Source organism: Pongo pygmaeus, chromosome 10 (genome assembly GCF_028885625.2).
Source record: "Pongo pygmaeus isolate AG05252 chromosome 10, NHGRI_mPonPyg2-v2.0_pri, whole genome shotgun sequence".
NCBI classification, from domain to species: domain Eukaryota; kingdom Metazoa; phylum Chordata; class Mammalia; order Primates; family Hominidae; genus Pongo; species Pongo pygmaeus.
The window spans coordinates 91,138,724-91,152,336 of record NC_072383.2 but is presented as its reverse complement, the minus strand read 5'-3'; the positions used below and the strand labels follow the sequence as shown (position 1 = coordinate 91,152,336).

The 13,613-nt window shown below is 41.5% G+C and overlaps 1 protein-coding gene across 2 annotated transcripts in view; it reads right to left on the bottom strand.

Moving 5' to 3' along the window:
- Positions 1 to 13,613, bottom strand: part of PLEKHG7 (pleckstrin homology and RhoGEF domain containing G7) — a 67,298-nt gene that overhangs the window by 29,913 nt on the left and 23,772 nt on the right. Inside the window, exons 4-7 of one of the 2 annotated variants that reach the window (XM_054442992.2) lie at positions 11,381 to 11,508; positions 8,222 to 8,262; positions 3,907 to 4,002; positions 2,964 to 3,107 (exon numbers count right to left, since the gene is read on the bottom strand). In XM_054442992.2, coding sequence (XP_054298967.1) covers positions 2,964 to 3,107; positions 3,907 to 4,002; positions 8,222 to 8,262; positions 11,381 to 11,508 — 409 coding nt within the window. Of the gene's footprint in view, positions 1 to 2,963; positions 3,108 to 3,906; positions 4,006 to 8,221; positions 8,263 to 11,380; positions 11,509 to 13,613 lie in introns of both variants that reach the window. The other variant, XM_063646567.1, reaches the window with a different exon arrangement.

The following is a 13,613-nucleotide window of genomic DNA, read 5'->3' as shown; positions in this document are numbered from 1 at the left end:
AATGTTTCAGTTTATTTAGAGGCATTAAACATGGATGAAAACATTAAGGGAGTTTTTATGTTATTTTTACATAATTTGATGATTTCACAAATTGGAGAACTATACAGCAAGTCAAAAAAAAGTACAATCCTCACTTACAGATAGCCTGCCCTTCATTCTATAAACTGAAGAGGGATCAATTTATTGAAAAATAAATACTTTGTATACATAAGACGGGAGGCATTCAAAGGGACAAAAGGACAAATTATTTCAAGAAATTTAGGGGTTAAAAGACTGGGCTTTAGATAGATAACCTTCTCCAATTCCCATTCCTGTATTATTTCATTAGTGTAATGAGTGGTTCTTGAACTTGCATCAGAATCACCTGGCAACTTTGTTACACCAGAGCTTGCTGGGCCCAACCTTAACTGTGACGGGGTCTGAGAACGTGCATTTCCAACAAGTCCCCAAGGGATTCTGATGCTGCTGGTCTAGAGGCCACCTGTCGAGAACCACTTAGACCTTTAAAAATCCGTGGAGTATTGGTTGTCTGGAAATTTGTCAATATCCAAGCATTTAAAACATGATTGTAAGAAACATAACTCATTACTACAGATAGATTGGGACAATTTGGAAGAAATACTACTTTTGCTATAAGATTCTTTGCTTTACAGAAATTTTGCTATTTAACAAAAATACTGAGTCCTCCAGTATATTTATCATATGAGTTACAAATGTTTAATTCATAAGCACTTTTGGAAAACATATTGATTGTGTAAAAGGAAGGTACATATATACTTTAAATACACTGAGGTATTTGACAGTGAGCTCAAATTGGCCTTTTCTTAAACAGGAAATGTTAGCTTGAAAAGCTTGGGCAGCTTACAGTGGGATAGAAAGTTCTGTGCAGTTTCTTGGGACAAGGAAGGTGGCATAACTCAGGGGCTTCGTTCTCTGCGGTGAACATTTATTGTTACCACCCCCTGCAATACTCCCCTTCCCTAAAAACAGCGTGGTTTTCACCTCAGTGTCTACTCTTTCCCAGGCTGCACATGTGCCATGTGGCAAGCTGATCTCATTCCCAGGGGTGGGCCTTGACTGCCTTAAGCCAATTGGCACATTTCCTTCATTACAGAGCTAGAGAATTTGGCTCACGGGTGGGCACGTGATCTAAGCCAGTCCAATCAGAATAAATCTCAAGACTTTTGCTATGAATGCTGAGAAGATCTCTCTCTCTCTCTCTTTCTCTCTCTCTGGCCATTAGCTCAAGGATAGCAACCATGCTGTGACTACAAGAGAAGCCAGCCGTAGGATGTGGCTAATGCCATGGAAAGCAGGGTGAGAGATGGAAAGAAATGTTTTTTTGTTTTGTTTTGTTTTGAGCCCCTTGATCAAACATGTCTTGAATTCTTTCCCACCTCTGAACTTTGCAGTCACATGGACTAATAAAATACTGTATTATTTTAGCTAGTTTTCTATTACATGCTCTTGTAAGCATCCTAACTGATATTGTCTCTAAATTTCAGTTTTCTCCTAGAGTGTCTTTGTGGTTCACATTTTGCTAAGTTAAGGATTTAGCACTGTGATGGACAAAAAATATTACTTACAGAAAATTACTGACATTTGTATAGCACTTGATAGATTTCAAAGAAAACTAATTTGATCATCATAACGGTCTTATGAGATAGCCAGGGATGGTATTGTCATTTCTCTTTTATAGCTTAGGACAGGGACTGTCAAAGTATGTAGCCTGTGAGCTTAATCTGGTCTGCCACCTGTTTTTGTAAATGATGTTTTCTGGGTGACAGTCACGCACATTCCTTTAGGCTGCTTTTGCACTGCAATGGCAGAGTTAAGTGGTTGCAACAAAAACTATATAGCCTGAAAAGCCCCAAATATTTACTATCTGCACCTCTGCAGAAAAGATTTGTCAACCCCTGGTTTAGGGTATGAAGGACTAGACTTTCCTAAGGTCACAAGGCAAATCAGAGGCAGAGCCAGGGATTGAACTCAGGTCTGCCAGCACAGTGCCTTTTGGCCGTGTAAGACAGTCACCAGGATGCAAAAGTGCGGTGGGCAGAGGCAACCTTGGGAGCTGTGTGGCCCATCCTCCCCTGTGGTCCTGGGAAGAAGCTGCTCTATGGTTCTCTTCCTTGCTCTATTGTTCTTCTAGAAAAAATTCTGTGTTCTGACCCTCACCAGGGCATGGCTGCGACCATAGAGGTGCTAGTTACATAAAAGACATCATGAATATACCATGTAATTCAACAGTACTAAATTGCATGTGGATGGTAGCCCCTATATCTGCAATGGTGGCCCTGCAGTGGATGAAAAGCATTCACCTGGTACTGTTCACGAGGGAGCAAGAGCTCCAAGAGAGGAAGCCAAGCAAAGATGCAATGGACTGCCTGAGAAGGGTATGAGCTCCCTGGCTCAGGAGTGTGCGAACTGGTGAGACAAGGCAGAAGAGATTCATTCAACATCGGATGGGACACTGGACTAGTTCACTTAGAAGATCTCATCCAATGTTAAAGTATAAAGAGACAGTAGAGTGATAGGTAAACAAAAATAAATGACAAATAAAAATTTTCATGATCCCCTGAAAGAGGGAGAAAAAAGCCTCACCTGGCCTCCCGTTCCCTCTCCCTTTCCCTTCCTTCCTTCATACCTTCCTTCCTTCTTTCCTTCCTTCCTTCCTCCCTCCCTTCCTTCCTCCCTCCCTTCCTCCCTTCTTCCTCCCTCCTTCCTTCCCTCCCTCTCTCTCTTTCTCTCTTTTTCTTTTCTCTTTTCTTTTCTTGTCTTCCTTCCTTCCTTTCTCCCTTCCTTCCTTCCTTTCCTTCCTTCCTGTCTTTCTCTTTCTCTCTCTTTCTCTTTCTTTCTTTTCTCTCTCTTTCTTTTCTTTATTTCTTTCAGAAGAGGAAACCAAGGGCCCAACAAACAAATTAATATTTTCCATCTACTACAAAAATTAAGCCTGGCATTACCATCTTAAGAACTAATAAATGATCCAAAAAATAGGTGCATTCACTTGTGAAAAGTTCCCACACGGCCTCTTGCTGCTTTTTCAAGTCTAATTGATCGGTCGGGAGTTTGTGATGTGTTTCCAAGACTTCATCCCAGGTCTTATCCTGTACATGAGGAAAAAAGAGAGAACAAAACATTTCCACCTCAGTGGATTGACCTGTTGGCTATTTGCTTTGGCTTGCAGTTCCAAAGGACCAAGCAACCCCCGAAATCAAGATTTCCTGCTTCGGGCCCTGGGCATCCCTCTTGACAGTGACTCCCCAAGTGACCCAAGCCACAGCTTCTCTCTGTGGGGCTCTGGGATGCCAATTCCTCCTAATATGCAGCATGACATGCACAATGTGCATTATTTCTAGTTTAAGATTCAAATCAATTCAGATTGATGACGCTTTGAATTATGCTTGAGAATATCATGAGTCTTTTTCAGTTTATTGACAAAAAAACTCAAAGAACCCTAAACCCAGGACTGGGAAGTCTGATTCCAGGTTCTGTTGGCAAAACTTGTTGAAATTAACTACTGAAGAAGCATGAGGTGAGAGCTTTAGAGCTCAAAGAGACCTTTAGAAATTGTCTTACCAAAAACAACTTAACATTTCAAATGAGGAAATCCAGGCCCAGAGAGACGAAGAGTAGTAACACCCACTTTTAACATTTGTAGAGGCTTCCTGGCCTGTGAAGTGCTCTCACATTTGTTACCTTATTTAAGATAAAATGACTTTCCCCAGCTTTCAGTGTGTTTGAGGAGAGCAGGCCCTGTTCAGCCCTGGGTTCCTCTCTTGCATTTTGCTCTTACTATAAACAAGGCATTAATCTGGCAGCTTAAAATACTGTCCCTCCCCTCCCCACCCCACCAAAAAACAAAAAGAAAAAGTCATACCCCATAGTAAACAGTTTGAAAGATACCTTAAGACCGTAGAAGTCATAGCCCCTGAAGTTGGTAATTTTCACAGAGGACAGGCAGTTTTCCAGATCGGATATGTGCTTGTGTTTGTCTTTGCCCTGCTTAAAGATGGTTAGAAACAGGATTTTCAAACATTGAGTCTTTAATGACATGACTTCGGTAGCCTCGGCATCTTTTGTTCATTCCCTAACATTCATAAGAGATGGCATATTTTGTCTTTAAGCCACTAACAGTTCCAAAGCCATTTCTGAGCTCTAGTAGGAGCCACAGAACCACAGAAGGTCAGACCTGGGGGACACAGGCCCGTGAGACTACCTTGTCCAAACCTCTCATTTTACAAATTAAAAAAAAAAAAAAAAATCCTAGGCACAGAATGATCATATAGCAAACAGTCTTATCATGCCTACCCATTGGGGTGACATAGCCTTCACAGTTTTAACTTTTCCAAACTCTGGACTCTAAGATTTAATTAACATCAGAAGGTACCTCAGACATATTGGTTCAACCCTTAATTTAGCAGATGACAAAATAAAGCCCAGTGTTCAAGCGACTTGCCCCAAATAATAATTCTCTGCTACAGAATACCAGAATATGCTGGAAACTCTATTTTCCTTAGAATGGAATCACCCACTTATTTTTGTTATAGTCATTTTTTCTTAATAATATTTGTTTAAAAAATCTGATTGCTAAGATAATATATGTTTATTGTAGAAAATTTGAGAAAAAACAAACAAACAAAAGCATGAAATGTGTCTTCACCCTTACATACCCATTGGAAATATCGTATTCTGATCATATTCATAATTAATTTTTAAATGGTATAATGTATCATATTTAGACACCCTTTTGCAACTTGCTTTTTAAACTTATATTGTGAGCATTTTCTTTTCGGTTCACTCACTATTCTATCGGGACGTCATGAATTGCCCACTTAAAGAGTTCATTTTATCAACCGAAGCAGGAAGAAGCTATCAAATAACAATATGCAAGGCTTTTAAAAGTCAGCTTGGCTGCATTTCAAATGAATGTTTATCACAAACAATTTTTCAACTTGTTCTATTGCCTCAGAGTGCACGATACTGGCATGGATCTAAACAGTTTGGTGAAAGTTAACCAATGTTTTTTTCATGAGCAAGAGAAGGCACAGGTTATCTGCTGTTGCAGGTAGGGGGCTCCCTGCGTGTCTGAAAGGAGACCCTGTCATAGTTTCAGAATGTGCTAATGGGCTGTGGCTGGTTTCTCTGGTAAGGTTATGGCACTGAAAGAGGAAACCTATTGTAGACTCATTAGCCTCCACAGCAGCAAAGGAATCTTGGAACCAGTTAAAGACCTCCTACTGCAATTGGGACATATGCCTTTTGTTGATGTCTGAAACCATAGTGACTGCATGTTGTGGAAATAAAAAATCAGCAGCCAGTTGGAAAAGAAAGAGGCTGAGACAATGGAAGCAGCATTGGAGTTGTGGGAAAGTGAGTGCCAACCCCGTGTTTTGAAGGGCACTCACCGTGGCTTCCTATGGGTTTGACCACCCTCCTAGCCAAATGGCTGGGTGGGTATTCCAGTGAGGGGAGAGGAGACCATTCTCCCAGTGGTCACATTAACTCTTGAAAACGACACAGCCATTTAGTACCTTCTTGCCTCCATTGTGGTGGCCGTGGTTAGGAGAGGCAATGAGAAGCATTTGAAGGTTACGAGAGAGGATACACAGGGTAAAGAAATCGAGAAGCCAAGGTTAATTCTGGAGTCTCAAACTTAGTAACTAAGAGGTAGGTGGCATGAAGATGTGCAGTAGTCACTGGTGACGTGGAACTAGAGCAAAATTGAAGGTTAAGACTGAATATACAAATTTTTGGAGTGGTTGACAAATCAATGAGAAAAGGCAAGATCTATGGAGAGCTCTAATGAGAGAATGGAGGGAGGAGTTTCCAGGTCTGGTGATGGGGACTCCTACAGTTGAAGGAACAGGGCCACATCAGGGGCAGAACAGACTCAAAGCCAGACTGCCTGGAACTGCTGGATGCTCCATAGCTTATGAGCTGTGTGTCCTCAGGCAAACTAGTCAAACTCTCTGAATCCATTTCCCCATTTTCAAAATGAGAAGTAATAATGTCACCTACCTTGTTGGATTGTTGTAGAATTTATGAGTTCACATGTGTTAACTGACATGCATAAACAAGGATACATGCAAACAGTAACAGTACCTGGTAATGTGCTAAACGTTACAGATGTGTTAGCTTTTATTACTAATATTATATTGATGATTGGGAAGAAAGGAAGGAGGAAGGGAAGAAACGAAGGAGGAAAGGAAGGAAAACAGGAGGAAAAAGAAAAATCTGTAATAGATTGGAAAAGCACATCACAACATAGAAGTATGTTTGTTATATTGGTGTGGATTACCATTTATAAAGATATGAATTACATGATAAATAAGGCTAAGAGGATAAAGGAAAGAAGAAGACATTAATTTTAAGAAAACAAGATATTGTGTTCTTGTGAAAGTGAAGCTTCTAGAAATGACTTTCTCTTCATTGCTGAAAACATTTGCTGAAAACGTCCACTAATTATTCTTCCTTTGTGTAACTCCCTCATTGCTTCCCTCCCTCCAACATAGTGCCAACCATTTAGCATGTTTTCCTCCACCACCCACAGTTTACTTGTCAGTCCCATCTTCTCAATTGTGAGCTGATAATGGACATCTTGGCATCTTAGATATCTGTCCCAGTACTTGGCACAGTTGCTCGACACATGTGTGTAGAACAAGTTGCTTCTTTATGGGGAAAAGAATGGATCAATCCCAACAACTTGTGGGAGTGTCCCTTCCTTAGCCAAGTTCTTCCCTTCTGAAAGCATATTCTACCTCTCAGGCAGCCCTCAGAGCTTCCCTGTCCTAGATAAGCCCTTGGGAGGGCTGGGGGGGAGATGCCCCTTCTCCTGAGACCTCAGATGTGATTGGTGACCAGCTCTGCCTCTGTTTATTCGAGGAAAGAGCTCAGGAGGGGCTGCATCATAAGCCTTGTCTCAGACCTGTCAGAAAAACAGACAAAGCATGTCTCTAAATGACTGATGAGCAACAGCCCTGGTGGCAATGGTGTTACCATTTTACTAACAATTTAATATTTGCAGCTCATAATGTTTAGAGTATGTTCCATATAAACGTTTTATTTTTGGGAAAAAAAGTGAAAGTCAATCATACACTTGGCTATGAGAATAAGTCTTTTTCCAAACCCTAATTAAAGATACTACTACTAGTGATACGGCCAAGATTGACTGAGTGTCTGTGTGTGCTCAGCTCTGGGGTAGGCTCCACTTGCATTATAAGGCATTCGTTACAACCACCCTGTGAGGCTGGCACTGGTCTTCTGCCTTTTGCAGGGAAGATCTGAGCTGAAGGAGAGTAATCCATTTGGCCAAGGTCATAGGGCACTAAGGGAAGCAGCTAGAATTGGAACTTCAGAGGGCTTTTTATTTAGCGATGGGACTTAAAAAATAGCAAGGTGTGTGTGTCCATAGAACCACTGCAGATGTCAGCAACTGATGCCAAACTGATTGGCAAGGCCATGTGGGCAGATTTTTAACAGAATGAGGCATAGTAACAGTCCATAAGGCCCCGCTGCTGCTGCTGGTCGTGGTGTGTAAGTAATGCAACTAGTACTGCTGGGAGAACACAAATCAGTCCCTTTCCTCCCCCTAGAAAACAGGAGTCAGGTTGTCATCATGAACGTTCCCTCCCTCTTCCCACAGCATGCCAGAAGGAACGGCTTGACTGTGGCCACCCTTGTCCTAGGCAGTAAAGTCTCAAGGACCACTGACTGAGATGGATAACTCGTCAATTATTGATGGAACCAAGAATGAATTTAAACCCACTAGGATTAATCCAATTGGCTTTCCCAGAAATAGAAGTGTATTTGCGGAATCTGTTTCTGTAAGATCTCATTCATTTTTCAATGTTCCCAATATACACGACACTAACTGCAAACTGGGGCATACATTTGTGCAAGTTTGCTTCATCGAGTGAGCTGCTTTCTAAGCAGCAAGTTATAAATTTAGTGTTGTAAAGCATCACTATATTAGGATTGCTTTGTGTTTTTTTGCAGAGCTAATTAACCACTGGCAATTAGCACTGTTTCGCTGTACAAATTGGCACCACTTGGCATGTTCCGTAGCCAATACTACGGATGTGATGATATCATTTATATTTCACGTGCCATCTGCCTTCATGCAAAGATAAAGCAGAATGAAGAGGCTCTTCAGCCATTTCTTACTTTCTTAGCTACAGGAAGCTTAATTAAAACAAAAATGGCAATTTGCAACACTTACCACTCCTCTTTTGGAGAAAGGCCATCTTGGCTTTTTGGATTCTGGGTGAAATTAAAGACAATATATTATTACGAGTACTTAGAGTAACTAGTGACAGATCATTGTAGTGGTTTACAAAACCTGCTTTTTGAAAATTAGCCAAATAGAATTCATCCTGCTTTAATTCTCTTTCTCTTGAGAATGCACAAAATGAATATTTATATTTTTGCAGACGAGTGAATGAAGCAATGTTGCAACCGAAAAGTTGGTGTTCTGTTGCTGCCTTAAGGTGGTACTGTCCTGTTTCTTTACTGGTGTATTATTTAAACTCTTTTTCCTCATTGCTTGAAGAGAAATCTATAACTGTACTGAAGATGTTGAGTAATTTATTTAAGACAGGGAACCAAAGCACTTTGGGGCAAAAAGGACAGGCCCTTCATTTTCACACTGTCTTTCCAGAACCCCCCCATCACATGCAAACTTCAATAGCTTGAGCAAATGGGAGACTTGGAAACTGCATTCACTCATAATCCCCAGATGTGGTTAAATGAAGACTCCCAAAATAGGGAACATTAAAACATCACCCATTTTTATGTTGGGGCTTCTTGCTACTGGCCATCATCTAGGAGTTGCTTTGACTTGAGAAGGAAGCCGTTATTCAATCCCTCATTCTTTGGAAGACCAGGAAGGAAAGAGATTCGATTGGATTCTAGCCTTTTGAATTTTATGCTGTTTGCATAAAGTTGTAATGCTACCTAGCAAAAGCTGAAAATTGTCTCTTAGGTGTGGGTGGCATGTTCTGACCATTCAGTATACAAAATGGATGTCTTATACATCCATCTCTCTATCAGATCCCCCAGGAGAGTGTGCATAATAATTCAATCAAAGGGAAGCAATGAACTGAGCAGCATTTACTGCAAAGGATGTGCTTAAGGCACCTTCCCACTGTAACCTTGGGAGGCACTTGCCCAACAGATTATCCTCTCATTCATTTTGACCACCTTATCGATCTTTATTAAAGGGAGATTAATAAAGATTTGTGCCCTTAGGCACAAATCATCTTCACCACACTTAGATCTCACATGCCTGGTGGTAAATTATTACATCCAATTTGAACTGCAATAATTGGGGTCCCTGATCCTTGGCCAATTTCTCTCCTGTGCTTTTCTAGCTTTGGAGCCTTGGGAAAGCTTTGTAAGTATTCAGAAGATTCATGAGTCTTTATTGAATCCACAATCTTTCATTATCTGCCTTAAATATACAATTTTGCTAAACCAGAATCATTATTTCAACTATATCTGCAGGTGACTCATATGCACAGCAAAGCGTGAGCAGCACTGCTTTAGACTGTGACTTGGGAACATGAGGCCTCTCTTCTAAACTCCTGAGAAGAGGGCAGAGGGGTATAGGGAGGATGCTGCTTATCTTTTGCTGTGTGGTATCTACCATGATGCTAGGCACACACAAAAATAACAGCTAGTGAGATGTACAAGCAGCGATGACCTTGTTCCTTAGCACGTGGTTCTCAAACTGTAGCTGGCATCAAAATCACCTGCAGAACTTGTTAAAAAAGACTGCTGGTTGGGCTCAGTGGCTTGAGCCTGTAATCCCAGCACCTTGGGAAGCCAAGGCAGGTGGATTACCTAAGGTCAGGAGTTTGAGACCAGCCTGACCAATATGCTGAAACCTCATCTCTACTGAAAGTACAAAAAATTAGCCAGGCATGGTGGTGGCCACAGAGTGAGACTCTGTCTCAAACAACAACAACCACCACCACCACCACAACAAACAAAACGGACTAACAGACTGCTGGACACCACCCCCAGAGTTTCTCATTCAGAAGGTGTGGGGGGTGGGCAGCCTGGAATCTGCATTTCTAACAACTTCTCAGGTGATGGCAAAGCTGCTGGTTCAGGACAGCCTTTGGGAACCACTGTTCTAGTTGTTAACTAATTGACAGCATTCTAAAGCCTCTTAAAACATACTAACCTCTGTTAAGGCCACATTGTGTTTAGAACTAGCTCAGATTTCTAGGGGCATGTCCTCAAGTAGATCACTTAATCCCTCCTGGTTTGTTCACTTGGATTACTGTATCATATAAGACAGTAAGTAGATGTGAAATGGTCTGTAAAAATAAAGAGCTATAAACATGTTAGTTATGATTTATTCACTGGTGGCCCTGGGCTCCACATACAGGAGACTGCAGCTGCCCATACAATAGATGACAGATGATAACAGAGGCAGACTGGTAGAGACGGCACTGGACTCACAGTCAGGAGCCTTGATTCCATTTCTCTGCACAAACCAGCTGACCCCATGACTAGGCCACTTCTCCTTTCTGGGTCTCACTCACACATATGTGAATGAGGGATGACCCTGGTGGTTTTTAAACTGTTTTGTTGGGTGTCTGAGGCTCCTGGGGATGCCTTGGAGGTGAGTCTTTGGGGCTCATCTCAGCTGCAAGCATTGCAACTTCACCTGGATTTGTTTTATACATTGGATTTCCGAGCAAGGATTCTTTTGTAAAAAGGACTCTGCTAAGAACTAAACCAGTTTAAAAACCACCAGCATGGATAATCCTTAAGTCTCCTCTTAGCTCTCGAAGGCTTTGATTTACCTATCCCCAGAATCTTGAGGAAAACACCCTGAAGATCCTAATCGTTCTTTTATTTCACAAATGAGATGAAGATGCAGAAGCTTTATCCCTAAAGCTGCCTCTCTATCAGACACTCATCTGCCACCCGCACCTCTGCCTCCCCATGGTACCACCCTGGTTGGAAGATATCAGTGTGAGGCTAAAGCCCAGGAGTGGGGTGGGAGATGAACATGACAGCAATAATGGTGAAGCTACTTACCAGCCTAGAGAGGGCACTCTGATCTAGGATGCTGCACCTGTCTCAGGTCTTGGGCCTGGGATAAGACATTTGGCCAGAAGACATTTTGAGGGAAGAACCATACCTTATTCGTCTCCGTAAATGGAATGCCCAATACCAAGACTGGTACTCAGCTGGTTCCCATAATTCCAGTAACAGCTGGTGCCCATTGTAATTGGTGAGGCTGATTGTAACTGGTCAGTGCATATATTCTACTAATTATTCAATATTTTGAAAATTCCCCCTGGTTATGGCAATATCTGTTCCACAGTGGGCATGGAATGAAAGTATACTGAATGAACAGAACCTGAATTCAGCAGCAGAAGTGGATGGCATAGGTAATCAGCAGCTCCATCTGACACCAGAAGGTCCCCGGGGAACACCTCAAGACCAGGTAAGTTCAGCACCACAGAACTCCGCCTGTGCTCGTAGAACCTGTGCTCAAGAGATAAAAGGAAAACCACACCGAAATATCATCTTAGACCACTCAGAATGGCTATTTTTAAAAAGTAAAAAAACAACAGATGTTTGCGTGGTTGTGGAGAAAGGGATGTTTATAGTCCATTGGTGGGAATGTGAATTAGTTCAACCTCAATGGAAAACAGTATGGAGATATTTCAAAGAACGAAAAATAGAACTACCATTCAACCCAGCAATCCCACTACTGAATATCTACCCAAAGGAAAAGAAATCATAATATAAAAAAGACACCTGTACACATATATTTATTGCAGCACTATTCACCATAGCAAAGTCATGAAACTGACCTAAGTGTCTATCAATGGTTGATTAGATAAAGAAAATGTGGTATATACACACACATATAAACACCATGGAATGTGGTATGTGTACACATACGCACACCATGGAATGTGGTGTATATATATATTTATATATACACCATGGAATGTGGTGTATGTGTATATTTATATATACACCATGGAATGTGGTGTATGTGTATATTTATATATACACCATGGAATGTGGTGTATGTGTATATTTATATATACACCATGGAATGTGGTGTATGTGTATATTTATATATACACCATGGAATGTGGTGTATGTGTATATTTATATATACACCATGGAATGTGGTGTATGTGTATATTTATATATACACCATGGAATGTGGTGTATGTGTATATTTATATATACACCAGGAATGTGGTATATATATATTTATATATACACCATGGAATGTGGTGTGTGTGCGTATAATTATATATGCATATTATATACATATACGCACACACACACACACACACACACACACACCATAGAATACCATGCAGCCATAAAAAAGCGTGAAATTGGCCAGGCGCAGTGGCTCATGCCTATAATTCCAGCACTTTGGGAGGCCGAGGTGGGCAGATCATCTGAGGTCAGGAGTTCGAGACCAGTCTGACCAACATGGTGAAACCCCGTCTCCACTAAAAAAAATACAAAATTAGCTGGGCATGGTGGTGCATGCCTGTAATCCCATCTACTTGGGAGGCTGAGGCAGGAGAATCGCTTGAACCTGGAGGCGGAGGTTGCAGTGAGCCAAGATCATGCCATTGCACTCCAACCTGGGCAACAAGAGCAAAACTCTGTCTGGAAAAAAAAAAAAAGCATGAAATTATTTCCTTTGTAGCAACATGGACAGAGCTGGAGGCCATTATCCTAAGTGAACTAATCCAGATGCAGAAAATCAAATATCACATGCTCTCGCCTATAAGTGGGCACTATACAATGGGTACCCATAGACATAAAGATGGAAACAATAGACTCCAAAAGTGGGGAGGGGTGAGGTGAGAGGGAAGTAAGTGTTGCAAAATTAACTATTGGGTACAACATTCAATATTTGGGTTATGGGTACACTAGAAGCCTGATCTCCTCCATGATGCAATATACCCATGGAACAAATATGCATATGTACTCCCTGAATTAAAATAAGTTTTTAAAAAGGTGCAAGGAGAGATCTTAGAGCTGAGTTAGGCAGGTTCGTGGTTCAGACCACCTCTGGTCATGCAGAATGGCTGTGAGCTGCCTGTTGCCACTCTGTTAGGAAGGACTGGGAGGCAGGAGAGGGCTGTGATGACACAAACATCCCATACATCTACTCACCACCTCTTCCAGCCTTACTTGCTGTTTATGGTTTTGACTAATTCAAAGCAGAAGAGCTCATGTAGACATGTCAACGCAAATGCACCCTGCTTGTTCTGACTCAGGATATTAGGAAAAAGACCTCAAACACAGAAGTCTTTGCAAATTATGCACACTGCCTCAGAAGGCAGCAGGATCCATGGAGGTGATCATGGTACCCCTGATGATCCGAAGCTGGTTGTTTAAAGTCAGCTACTTTTATTTTTCCCAGAGAAAAATGAGAAATATTGTTAGAAAAGTTCATCACACAGGACTATCTACCTTCTCCTTTCCCCTGCCCTTTTCCTTTCTCCTATCTTCTCCTTTCCCCTGGCCCATTTCATGAAATGTGTCTGTAGGATGTTCACAAAATAAATGGGTGATGTCACAGACACAGTAGGGAACAGTGCCAA